The sequence below is a fragment of the Nansenia antarctica genome (genome assembly GCF_963989245.1).
Source record: "Nansenia antarctica genome assembly, contig: SCAFFOLD_198, whole genome shotgun sequence".
NCBI lineage: Eukaryota > Metazoa > Chordata > Actinopteri > Argentiniformes > Microstomatidae > Nansenia > Nansenia antarctica.
This window is the reverse complement of record NW_027662415.1, coordinates 143,373-156,979: the sequence shown is the minus strand read 5'-3', so window position 1 is coordinate 156,979 and position 13,607 is coordinate 143,373. Positions and strand designations below refer to the sequence as shown.

The 13,607-nt window shown below is 47.8% G+C and overlaps 1 protein-coding gene across 1 annotated transcript; it reads left to right on the top strand.

Annotated features, from left to right (window-relative positions):
• The first annotated feature begins 5,749 nt into the window (after positions 1-5,749).
• On the top strand, positions 5,750-13,155 carry LOC308175655 (golgin subfamily B member 1-like). The gene is made up of 8 exons (XM_080551283.1): positions 5,750-5,820; positions 6,073-6,226; positions 7,730-7,846; positions 8,253-8,387; positions 8,599-8,699; positions 11,508-11,579; positions 12,124-12,214; positions 12,638-13,155. Exons 1-8 carry the CDS (start codon positions 5,753-5,755, stop codon positions 12,773-12,775), a joined length of 876 nt encoding a protein of 291 aa, XP_080407409.1. The 5' UTR covers positions 5,750-5,752; the 3' UTR covers positions 12,776-13,155.
• The last annotated feature ends 452 nt before the right edge of the window (positions 13,156-13,607 follow it).

Sequence of the window (13,607 nt, the reverse complement as noted above, 5' to 3'; positions counted from 1 at the left end):
AACAGCCTGAAGGAGGCGCTGCGCTCCCTGCTGGTCCAGAGGGACGACCTCCACGCGGAGAAGGCCAAGCTGTCTGCCCAGCTCCACGGCTACCGGGACGACCTGAACCTCGTCCTCAGCATGAAGGACTCCCAGCACAAGCAGCTCCTGGCCGGCCAGCTGGAGCACATCGCCTCCCTGGAGAGGGGCCGAGAGGAGCTGGACGCCAAGCTGAGGGTCCTGGAGGAGAGAGGAGGCGGCAGCAGAGAGGTGGAGGGAGACGGGGTTTCGGCGGGGGCAGACAGGGTGGAGAGGGAAACCCTGAGGCAGACGGCGGGGGGCGGCAGAGACGCCCCCGGGGCGGAGGTGGAGAAGCTGAGGGAGCAGCTGCAGACGTCCAGGGCGCGGGTGGAGGACCTGGAGGCCAGCCTGCGCCTGGAGAGGGAGGAGCAGACGAGCCGCGGCAAGGAGCTGGCGGAGCTGCGCTGGGAGAGGGGGGTGGAGCGCACCGAGTCGGAGACGGCCCAGGAGAGGGTGGCCGAGCTGGCGCGTGACGTGTTGACCCTGGAGCAGCTGCTGCTGGAGGAGAGGGAGGCGGCCGGCCAGCTGCGGGCCCAGAACCAGTCGTTCGGGCAGGCCATGGCGTCGCTGCAGAACAGCCGGGACCAGCTGAGCCTCCGGGTGGAGGAGATGAGCAGGGCGGCAGGGGGCCAACATCCGCCCGCGAGCCCAGTAGGCGCCGCCACCGGGGAAGTGTGGGGACTGAAGAACGCGCTGTCCGCGCTGCAGAACGACAGGGAGAGACTGGTAAACAACACCCCCGGTTATGGTTTTGAGTTATTGTAGACAGGGCTCCCACGGGTCCTTGAAATCCTTGAAAGTTTGTGAATTTTTGAGAAAAGAAAATCAAGATCAAGAAATGATATATATTCAAAAATGTTTTACTTAGCTCGTCAACTAGTAAACAAGTCTCTGTATTGCTTAACTTTACACATATTTCACAATATGTTATTGTGCTGTGCTGTGGTAGAGACCAACTAGTGTTCACACATTCAAGCCTCTCTTTTTAATTGTTGTCTGTGAGCGGATAGTATTATATATATTATATCAATTCTCATCTAGATCTGTCTCAAACTATGCCGTGTTGGGACCTTGAATTTGAGGGAATTTAGTCTTGAAAGTCCTTGAAAGGTGCTTGAATTTGTTGTTTCAGAAGGTGTGGGAACCCTGTGTAGAAATATCACGAAATACCACAAACAAGCACTACTAACACAACCGCAGTGGCACCATAACTTTCGTATCCAAACTATGGTGTTTTTTTATTTTGTTGTAAATTTATTTTATTAGGAAAAACCCCTTGAGATGAACCATCTCGTTTTCGAGGGGGTCCTAAGTTACAACACAAAGCATAATACATCATAATACAATAATACAATACAATAGTACATTACAATACACATATAATAATACATATTGAATAATACATAATCATTACATATTACATAGAACAGGATAAACAATAAAATACACACACGACAAAACACAGACAAACAGGAGACAAACAGGAGACAAACAACAACACACATTGCCGGTTGAAAACATTGAAAACAACACAACCATAACACAACCAAAATGGATAACAGAACATACAACAATATACATACTACATTTTACAGTAAACTTAATAAGGTGTACATGTAAGTGGTGACAACATCAAAGGAAACACGAACAATCAGTCAAAAGGTAAGAGGACAGTGCATGCTTAAAACAAACAAAAGATGTGATGGATTTAATGTGAACCGGTAAATTATTCCATTCAGCTGGGGCTTTAAAGTTAAATGCTCTTTTACCAATTGATTTTGTAACGTAAGGTATGGTAAAATTATACTGAGATGAATGCCTAGAACGATGGTTAGATGTAAAAGGAACAAGATACTGTTGTAAATACGGGGGATAGTTTAGATTAATGCATTTAAATAAAAATTGAAGCCAGTGCATGTGTCTTCTTACATAAGGAGATGGAAATTTGAGTGCCTGATACATGTTACAATGGTGAGTGAGAAAAGGACAACCAAGGACAAATCTGCAGATTCTGTTATAGGCAGTGTTAAGCGGGACAAGATCCGTTTTTGCTGCGGTTTGATAAACAACATCACAATAATCAATTAGTGGGAATATGAGTTGTATGGCAAGTTTTTTGCGAACATTGGGTGAAAAACAGTTACGTGATCGATATAGGGTATTGATTCCAAAATGTACTTTACGCAAGGTATGGTCAATGTGTGATTTGAATGAAAGATTGGAATCAAGCCATACACCAAGATATTTAATGTTGTCAACTTCATGTAAAGTAGTGCCATCATTGCAGGATATTGCACATGAACCGGGTGTAGATTTAAGTTTCTGTCTAGTTCCAAAGATCATAGTGTTAGATTTAGATTTATTGAGCAATAATTTGTTCTGTAAGAGCCAATCTTGTAGGATGTTAAAGTCAGACTGAAGAGAAGTTTGAATTTGTACTATGTCCGGTTTAGATGTGTATATGACAGTGTCGTCAGCATAAAGTTGAGCACAGCAGTTTTTGAAAATTGATGGTAAATTATTAACATATATAGAGAAAAGAAGTGGTCCCAATGTAGAGCCCTGAGGCACACCTCTTTGTTGAATTGCGAAATCAGAGACATTTCCATTCAATAACACACACTGCTTTCTGTTATGAAGGTATGAATTAAACCACAGGAGTACATTTTCAGACAGGCCAATAGCATGAAGTTTATCTAAGAGCAGATAGTGGTCAACAAGATCGAAAGCTTTTGTTAGATCTATGAAGATAGCCCCTGTGAGTTCCCCGTTATTTGCAGCAGAGAAGACATCGTTAGTGAATTTAAGTAGGGCTGTAGATGTGGAGTGATTAGGCCTGAAGCCAGATTGAAATGGTGATAAAATATTATTATTACTAAGATAGTATGCAAGCTGATTATAAATTAGTTTTTCGAAAACTTTGGCAGTAGAGCAGATAATCGATATAGGTCTGTAATTGTTGCAATCAAGTACATCTCCACCCTTGTGGAGTGGTGTAATACGAGCACTTTTCCAGATAACGGGTAACTCACAGGTAGCTAGTGAGAGGTTGAATAAATCAGCAAGTGGGTACATAAGAATATTGGAGGCTAGCTTAATAAACCTGTTTTCGATGCCATCAAGTCCAGGACAGCTGTTCACACTTAATTCATTAATAGTATTCAGAACTTCTGTAGGCAATATTTTTCTAAAAGAAAAGGAACTGCGGCAGGGTGAGATATTATTAGGAGAGCCAGTAGATAGGTAAGACTCAGACAATAAAGTAGAGCAGACAGAGGAAAAATGCTGATTGAAAGCCTGGGCGATAGATACAGAGTCATGTAGTATAGTATTGGCAACTCGAATTTGATTGATAGAGCGCTTTTCAGAGGTATTAGTAATAGATTTAATTTTGTTCCAGAATTGCTTGGGGTTCCTGAAATCAGAAGTAAGAGAATTGTTGTAGTAATTGGATTTTGCATTCCTGGTTTTAGTCTTGCTCAAATTTCTCAGCTGCCTGTATACTTCCCAGTCAGCATTATCCCTTGTTTTACGGAAGGTTGACCATGCTTTGTCCCTTTGTCTGAAAAGACTAATAAGTTCTGGGCTGACCCAAGGGAGATGTTTACCCTTGACTCTGACAGTTTTCCAAGGTGCATGTTTGTCCACCACATCAGTGAACTCAGTGTAGAGAAAGTCCCAGGCATCTTGCACATTTGGTATTAATTGGAATCTGTCCCATTTAATATTGATCAAATCATTAATAAATAATTCTGAATTCAGTTTCTTATATTGTCTGATTTTAATAAGTTTTGGTGGCAGTTTAGGCAATTTGATTTTCCAGACACAGTAGATAACTGAGTGATCACTGAAGCAGTCGGACATAACACCAGCCTTTAGGAATCTATCGGGGTGTGAAACAAGTATCCAGTCGAGCAGGGATTGTGTTCGAGATGTGATACGAGTAGGCTCTTTGATTAATTGGGTAAGATTTAGACTACTAAGTGATTTTTTTTCTTTGGCAGATGACTTATCTAGCCAGTTTTTGTTAAAGTCACCCAATACAATAATTTCGTTTCTGCAGGAAATTGAATTGATAGTGGAGATTAAGCACTTTAATGACTCAGCAGGTGAAGATGGGGGTCTATATAAGCTACCAATAGTTATACATTTATTTGCATGAAAAATGATCTTCACAAAAACACATTCAAAATGTTGGGGCTCAACTGTGGGTGTGATCAATTCAGATGTAAGGTCAGCGGAAACATATATAGCCACACCTCCTCCCCTAGCGCCCCTATCAGATCTATATAGAACATAATTTATTAGGTTTATTTCGTTATCAGCGATGTTACTATTGAGCCATGTTTCAGATAGGGTGATGATGTTAGGCTTATGTATGGATACCCAAGCACGAAGTAAGTCAATTTTGGGCATCAGACTCCTAATATTCAAATGAGTTATTTTTAATCCTTTAACATCATCCATTCTGGAGACTAGCAGTGGTAATGTCACGAGTTAAACACATTTTCACAGGTAGTAGTGACCCAAAAAGGTGGTATATGGTTGTAGAGATTACACAGTTCAATAGAAAATACGGCAGACAAACATTAAACAACAAACAACAAAACATTAAATAAACACAGAAAAAACAAAAACAAAAAACAAAAAACACACCATTCAAGAACGGCCCATCAACCCCAGGAACCATAGCCCAGAGCATTCACGTGAGTGAACAGAACCGTGGAGGTAGAAACAAATGTTACACTCAAGACTCAGCCTGCAATATAATAATGAAAAATTAGAAAAAGAAGCGTAGCTCCCAGAAAAGTTGAAAAAATAAATAAAAAATCAACATGGGGCAGTAGAGAGTATCCTAACAGACTCAGCTGGCCTAACAGGCTCGATAGTATAGTGATGAAACAGTCAGGTTAACACAGGCAAAGTGTAAACAAACAAGAATAACTCAGAGAGCTCATACCTGTTGCATCTCCAACTATAAACAAAAATAGAGTAGACAAACTTCACCCGAATTAGAAGCATCTCAGTCACGTCTCAGTAGGTTTTCATTGACTCCGGAGACGTTGGCGCTGACATGAAGGTGTCTTCAGCAAGTCGGTGACAGCTGAAACGCTGCTGTTTCCCTTCAACAGTAACACACAACGTGCAGGGATACCTAAAAAAGTATTTTATATTGAGATCGCGCAGTCTGCGTTTGACTGGATCAAAGCACCGGCGTTTCTTCATCAGCTCAGCACTGAAGTCAGGATAGATGGAGATGCGCGTTCCGTTGTGTTCCAGTTTATTCTTCTCCCTGGCAAGGCGTAGGATTTTCACCTTGTCCTGGAAGTTCAGCATCTTGACCAGGATTGCCCTGGGTTTGTCACTGCCGCTCTGACGAACAGTGGGCGAACGGTGTGCCCTCTCAATGATAAGCGGAGTGGAGAAATTCTCTTGATCCAGGAGTTGCGGGATCAATCGGGACATGAAACCGATCATATCCCCACTTTCGGCGGATTCCTGGACTCCAATGAAACGGAGATTGGAGCGTCGGCTTATTTACTAGTATATCTAAAATATGTTGGGGTGGGGTTTTCCTCTCTTTCAGTTGGAACAGCTTCAACATCAGCATTCCCAGCTCATCCGACTGGGAGCAGGAGATCTGGCGAAGGTCATTCAGGAGCTGGAGGAGGAGAGGAGGAGGGCTGAGGAGATGCTGGCGAGGATGAGGGAAGAAGAGGAACAGAGGGAGAGGGAGAAGAGAGAACTCGAAATGCTCCGGTGAGTCAGTCCAGTCACGCACAAGAGCTCCATAACAGTCATCATGTCCAGTTAGGGTCATCTTCACACTGGTGCAGGAGCAGGTTTACATGTGTCTGTGTCTTAGCTACAAACCTTATTTGTGTGTGTGTGTGTGTGTGTGTGTGTGTCTGTGTCTGTGTGTGCGTGCGCCTGTGCGTGCGTGTGCGTGCGTGTGCGTGCGTGTGTGCGTGGTGCGTGTGTGTGTGCGTGCGTGTGTGTGTGCGTCTCTAGGCTGGAGAGGGGAGACTGGCAGGCCCAGGCGGAGCTCCTGAAGCAGCAGACCCTCGCCACGCTCTCAGACCGAGACCAGCAGGTGCGCCAGCTCAGCGCCATGCTGGAGGAGGCTCGCACGCCCCGGACCCTGGAGGAGCGCTACCAGAGAGAGGTCAGAACTTGTGACGTTAGAATTATAAGGTTCTTTACATAATCGGATCCATTAGGTGTTTATTAATGCCTGTGTGGTGTTATTTTTTAGATGTTGATTTTTTTTAGTAATTAATCAAATACAAAGGTTCCATCTCACAAAACATAATGGAATGTAAAAACTTTGACGCTCAATATCTCTGAACTCCCCTAAACGGAGATAGAACCTTATCATTCTAAGCTCACGAATTGCCACCACCATAGGATTTCATGGTTTACTGTGGTGAGCCTGGATAGATTGAACGTTAACGTCCCGCAGGTTTTAGAGGGTCATATTCTCATTCCCTTAACGCTTTCTGCCACCATGTGAGCCGTGGGTCCTGTCCTCTACCTCAGGTTAGGTCCTCTCCAGGCCTGTCCTCTACCTCAGGTTAGGTCCTCTCCAGGCCTGTCCTCTACCTCAGGTTAGGTCCTCTCCAGGCCTGTCCTCTACCTCAGGTTAGGTCCTCTCCAGGCCTGTCCTCTACCTCAGGTTAGGTCCTCTCCAGGCCTGTCCTCTACCTCAGGTTAGGTCCTCTCCAGGCCCGTCCTCTACCTCAGGTTAGGTCCTCTCCAGGCCTGTCCTCTACCTCAGGTTAGGTCCTCTCCAGGCCCGTCCTCTACCTCAGGTTAGGTCCTCTCCAGGCCTGTCCTCTACCTCAGGTTAGGTCCTCTCCAGGCCTGTCCTCTACCTCAGGTTAGGTCCTCTCCAGGGCAAACCTCTACCTCAGGTTAGGTCCTCTCCAGGGCAAACCTCTACCTCAGGTTAGGTCCTCTCCAGGGCAAACCTCTACCTCAGGTTAGGTCCTCTCCAGGCCTGTCCTCTACCTCAGGTTAGGTCCTCTCCAGGGCAAACCTCTACCTCAGGTTAGGTCCTCTCCAGGGCAAACCTCTACCTCAGGTTAGGTCCTCTCCAGGCCTGTCCTCTACCTCAGGTTAGGTCCTCTCCAGGGCAAACCTCTACCTCAGGTTAGGTCCTCTCCAGGGCAAACCTCTACCTCAGGTTAGGTCCTCTCCAGGGCAAACCTCTACCTCAGGTTAGGTCCTCTCCAGGGCAAACCTCTGTCATCTCTCTAACCGAGGAACTTCTGTGTCTTTTCCACCAACCGGAGAGTCGCACACTGTGTCTAAATGAATCAACACAACTGGCTGGGGGCCGGAAGGCAACTGATGTTCTTTCTCTCCAAAATGGCTGCCGAACCGTGGCTCTGGACCTGGTGGCGAGCCAAGCGCTTTTAAGATCCCCTGCCGAAGGGCTAATGCAATCCTAGAGCTGACATAACCTCAGCCCCTATCAATATTCAACTGTACAATGCTCTGTATGGCCCCTGTTCTCTCTCTCTCTCTCTCTCTCTCTCTCTCTCTCTCTCTCTCTCTCTCTCTCTCTCTCTCTCTCTCTCTCTCTCTCTCTCTCTCTCTCTCTCTCTCTCTCTCTCCTGAATTACATGGACTACCACTGAGGGTCAATCTGTTCTTTTTGGCTCAGGCACCTCTCGGGACAGCCGTGTCCACTGAGATTGAGGTCCCTCAATCAGAGAGTGGTCCGCTGGGTGACCCAAACACAGACCTGCGAGAGGAGACGATCACAGAGCTCAGTAACAAGGTAGAGACCGGAATGTTATGTGTGTGTCCCCCCCCACCCCATTGTGTTACAACCCTATAGTGTTCACACTACCATACCTAAATCATCACAACTTTCTCAATTTAAGATTAAATTGCATGGAACATACTTCGTATAAATATAAATTTATAAGTCAGTCCATTTGTGTTGTGTGTTCTCTGTGTGTGTGTGTGTGTGTGTGTGTGTGTGTGTGTGTGTGTTGTAAACCCTTTGGAATAAGGCGCTATATAAGTCAGTCTATTTATAAGTCAGTCTATTTGTGGTGTGTGTGTGTGTGTGTGTGTGTGTGTGTGTGTGTGTGTGTGTGTGTGTGTGTGTGTGTGTGTTGTGTGGACATATCCATGTGTGTTTCAGTCTGCTCAGCCCTGCCTCTCCCTCCCTCCCTCAGCTCTCCCAGGTGTCCCAGGAGAAGAGCTCTCTGTCCTCCCAGCTCAGAGGCAGCTCCCAGAGGCTGGGGGAGGCAGAGAGCCGCTGCACTGACCTCCAGAGGCAGCTCCAGGAACTGCACGAAGACAAGAGCAAGGTCAGGATGCACTCAGAGTGCTGCTGTGCTTGGCTTCTTTCACCGTCTCTCCTTTATATAGTATATGCTGAAATATATATTTTTAAAAGTGGGTTTGTGGTCTAAATGGTAAAGAGAAGCTAGATTTACTCTTGTATCGAAGGGGTTCAAGAATTCCCAAATGTTTCGATTTCATGCCAATGTTTCTAAGACTCTTGCTTGGGACCTCCAGGGTACTGGGGAGGTGGACAGTGCCCCCGGAGCCCCCCAGGAGCGCAGCGGGCCCTCTCAGAACGAGGCCTTCGTGGCCGAGTGCAAAGAGCTGCAGCGCAGGTATCATACCTGCTACTGTCACCACCCTCCCACCCTCAGAAACACACCCATACCACCTCCTCACACCCTCCTCACACACCCATACCACCTCCTCACACCCTCAGAAACACACCCATACCACCTCCTCACACCCTCCTCACACCCCCATACCGCCTCCTCACACCCTCAGAAACACACCCATACCACCTCCTCACTCCCTCCTCACACACCCATACCACCTCCTCACACCCTCCTCACACACCCATACCACCTCCTCACTCCCTCAGAAACACCCCCATACCACCTCCTCACACCCTCAGAAAAACACCCATACCACCTCCTCACACCCTCCTCACACCCCCATACCGCCTCCTCACACCCTCAGAAACACACCCATACCACCTCCTCACACCCTCAGAAACACACCCATACCACCTCCTCACACCCTCAGAAAAACACCCATACCGCCTCCTCACACCCTCCTCACACCCCCATACCACCTCCTCACACCCTCAGACACACACCCATACCACCTCCTCACACCCTCAGAAACACACCCATACCACCTCCTCACACCCTCAGAAACACACCCATACCACCTCCTCACTCCCTCCTCACACACCCATACCACCTCCTCACACCCTCAGACACACACCCATACCACCTCCTCACACCCTCCTCACACCCCCATACCACCTCCTCACACCCTCAGAAACACACCCATACCACCTCCTCACACCCTCAGAAACACACCCATACCACCTCCTCACTCCCTCAGAAACACACCCATACCACCTCCTCACACCCTCCTCATACACCCATACCACCTCCTCACACCCTCAGAAACACACCCATACCACCTCCTCACACCCTCCTCACACACCCATACCACCTCCTCACACCCTCAGAAACACACCCATACCACCTCCTCCCACCCTCCTCACACCCCCATACCACCTCCTCCCACCCTCCTCACACACCCATACCACCTCCTCACACCCTCAGAAACACCCCCATACCACCTCCTCACACACCCATACCACCTCCTCACACCCTCAGAAACACACCCATACCACCTCCTCACACCCTCAGAAACACCCCCATACCACCTCCTCACACCCTCCTCACACACCCATACCACCTCCTCACTCCCTCCTCACACACCCATACCACCTCCTCACACCCTCAGAAACACACTCATACCACCTCCTCACTCCCTCAGAAACACCCATACCACCTCCTCACACCCTCAGAAACACCCCCATACCACCTCCTCACACCCTCCTCACACACCCATACCACCTCCTCACTCCCTCCTCACACACTCATACCACCTCCTCACACCCTCAGAAACACACTCATACCACCTCCTCACTCCCTCAGAAACACCCATACCACCTCCTCACACCCTCAGAAACACACCCATACCACCTCCTCTCACCCTCAGAAACACACCCATACCGCCTCCTCACACCCTCAGACACACACCCATACCACCTCCTCTCACCCTCAGAAACACACCCATACCACCTCCTCACACCCTCAGAAACACACCCATACCACCTCCTCACACCCTCAGAAACACCCCCATACCACCTCCTCCCACCCTCCTCACACACCCATACCACCTCCTCACACCCTCAGAAACACACCCATACCACCTCCTCACACCCTCCTCACACCCCCATACCACCTCCTCACACCCTCAGAAACACCCATACCACCTCCTCACACCCTCCTCACACCCCCATACCACCTCCTCACACCCTCAGAAACACACCCATACCACCTCCTCACACCCTCCTCACACCCCCATACCACCTCCTCACACCCTCCTCACACACCCATACCGCCTCCTCACTCCCTCAGAAACACACCCATACCACCTCCTCACACCCTCAGAAACACACCCATACCACCTCCTCACACCCTCAGAAACACCCCCATACCACCTCCTCACACCCTCAGAGACACACCCATACCACCTCCTCACACCCTCAGAGACACACCCATACCACCTCCTCACACCCTCAGAAACACACCCATACCACCTCCTCACTCCCTCAGAGACACACCCATACCACCTCCTCACTCCCTCAGAAACACACCCATACCACCTCCTCACTCCCTCAGAAAAACACCCATACCACCTCCTCACACCCTCCTCACACACCCATACCACCTCCTCACACCCTCCTCACACCCCCATACCACCTCCTCACACCCTCCTCACACCCCCATACCACCTCCTCACACCCTCCTCACACCCCCATACCACCTCCTCACACCCTCAGAAACACCCCCATACCACCTCCTCACACCCTCCTCACACACCCATACCGCCTCCTCACTCCCTCAGAAACACACCCATACCACCTCCTCACACCCTCAGAAACACACCCATACCACCTCCTCACACCCTCCTCACACACCCATACCACCTCCTCACACCCTCCTCACACACCCATACCACCTCCTCACACCCTCAGAAACACACCCATACCACCTCCTCACACCCTCCTCACACACCCATACCACCTCCTCACACCCTCCTCACACCCCCATACCACCTCCTCACACCCTCCTCACACACCCATACCACCTCCTCACACCCTCCTCACACCCCCATACCACCTCCTCACACCCTCAGAAACACACCCATACCACCTCCTCACTCCCTCAGAAACACACTCATACCACCTCCTCACACCCTCAGAAACACCCCCATACCACCTCCTCACACCCTCAGAAACACCCATACCACCTCCTCACACCCAACAACAACAAACAAAAGGTGGGTTTTTTCAGTGAGCTTTCTAATTCTCTTAGACTGGACGAGGAGCAGGAGCAGAGGATGCATGTCGAGGAGCAGTTAATGTCCGCCCAGGATCAACTCAAACAGTATGTGGCGCATTATAATAATAATGCATTTTATTTGTATTGCACTTTTAATTCAAAAAGAATCTCAGAGTGCTACAGAGAGAAAAATAAAAACGACAACCGTAAAAACACAAGTTAAAACAAAACAACCTAAAAACATAATAAGTTAAAAAATATAGTAAAAAAACAAACAAAATAAATCACAAGAATGAACACAGGTTCAGCAGTCAAAGGCCTTTTTGAATAAAAATTAAAAAATGTATTTAAGAGTCCAGGCTCTGTACTGCCCTTAGCTGGCTAGGAAGGCTGTTCCACAGGCGTGGCGCAGCCGAACAGAAGGCTCGGTCCCCCATGGTGCGGAGCCTGGTATTGGTATTATCACCGCTTCAGTTTAAGGTCTTAGCAACCTGTCAGGGCAGAGCATAGAAATATAATTGAAATGTGTTTTGTTTCAGGGAATTGTATCAGGGAATGTTCAATATTGCATTGCTGTGTATTTCTCCTGAGTGCTGTCCTGTATGCCTCGTTGGTAGTATATTCAGCATCTCTATTCTCACTCGTCTAGGTACACACAGGGCGAATGGTGTTCCCCGAACGAACGGCAATTCTCCGAGACCGCTGTTCTCATCGAGCCGCCAGGGAGCGGCATCACTCGGGTAAGCACCCGGTGACCCTCTTTGTATCGACTGACAGAACAGTGTACATTCAACCTCCTCAGTGTTGTATTATGATGATTTAGATGTAGGTCTTCAGGGCTCGACATTAACGCCGTTTTACTTGTCCGGAGCAAGTAAAACTTTCGCCGGGTTTGTTTGCGCGAGCACGACGACGCTGCTAGATCCCGGATATGTTTACCTGTGTGCAGGAAGAACAACAGACGGCGCAGGCGCCAGACTAGACTAGATGATCGTGAGTGAGGATATTATCAACGCGTACGCGCCTGTCGATCACCCGTACGCTCCGGACAAGTAAAACGGTGTTAATGTCGAGCCCTGATGTAGGTCTTGTATTGACTCCTGTCGCTCACTCCACACTTCCCACCCCTTCCTCTTCCTCCCCTCTTCCTCCCTCTCTCCCAGACCCGGACCAGTGGGCGTGGTCTGATGCGGATGTTGCGCGGGGTCTTCTGCTCTCGCCAGCGTACCCCCCTACTGGTCTCCCTCTACCTGCTCACTGTGCACGTCCTCCTGCTACTCTGCCTGGGGGGCTACCTCTGAGAGCCCCGCCCCCCCCCGCCAAAAAATTACAAAGGACATGTGACACAGACTGACCCACACGCCTCCAAGATGCTTACAATATAATATTACATTCACTACCTTGGTCATAGAGGACAACTAGACAGGACAACTCACTACTCAGCACACATACAGTACCATGCACTTTTGATACAGAACATGTAAGACGTAAATGTGTCTTAGCCTTTTAGCCCAAAGTGAATCGTTTTATAAACCGGTTGTCCAAAAACACCCACTGCCATGATTGATTTTATTCAGGTTGAACATAGAATATGTTACGTTAAGGATATGCGATTTATGTTTGTTGTTCAAAACCACAGGCCAGGTGGTGAGATGTTATGCCAGAGGAAAAGAGAAGCAGTCCTGCCCTTCCTTAAAAACATCATTTATTTTATTGGATAAGAGGGATATCGTGAGGTTAGAATTATACGTTTCATTTGTCAAAATTGAGTTTTGTTACATAATCTGATCCATTAGGATTTACATTTTTTAGTTAGTAATTAATAAAATACAAAGGTTCCATCTCACAAAACATAACGGAATGTAAAAACGTTGACGCTCAATATCTCTGAACTACCCTAAACGGAGATAGAACCTTATCATTCTATACTCACGATATGGGTATGCAGATTTTAATGTATTTGGGTTATATCCCATTAAGCCTAAAATATACACACATATGACATAGTTTCTCACAGTTTAGTGTTTCAGGCAAATAGCATTAGTGCTGTTTTAGGTACCTTTAGATTTGGATCACCTTATATCTGGATGTCGTGGTGGGTTCAGGTCTTGTGGAACTGGCTTTAACCAGCCT

Bases quoted from the DNA above. Each gene is read 5' to 3' on its own strand.
- LOC308175655 (XM_080551283.1), top strand. From the start codon at position 5,753: ATGCTGGCGAGGATGAGGGAAGAAGAGGAACAGAGGGAGAGGGAGAAG. The intron at 8,388-8,598 runs GTCAGGATGCAC...TGGGACCTCCAG, and splicing joins TGCACGAAGACAAGAGCAAG to GGTACTGGGGAGGTGGACAG. The intron at 12,215-12,637 runs GTAAGCACCCGG...CCTCTCTCCCAG, and splicing joins CAGGGAGCGGCATCACTCGG to ACCCGGACCAGTGGGCGTGG.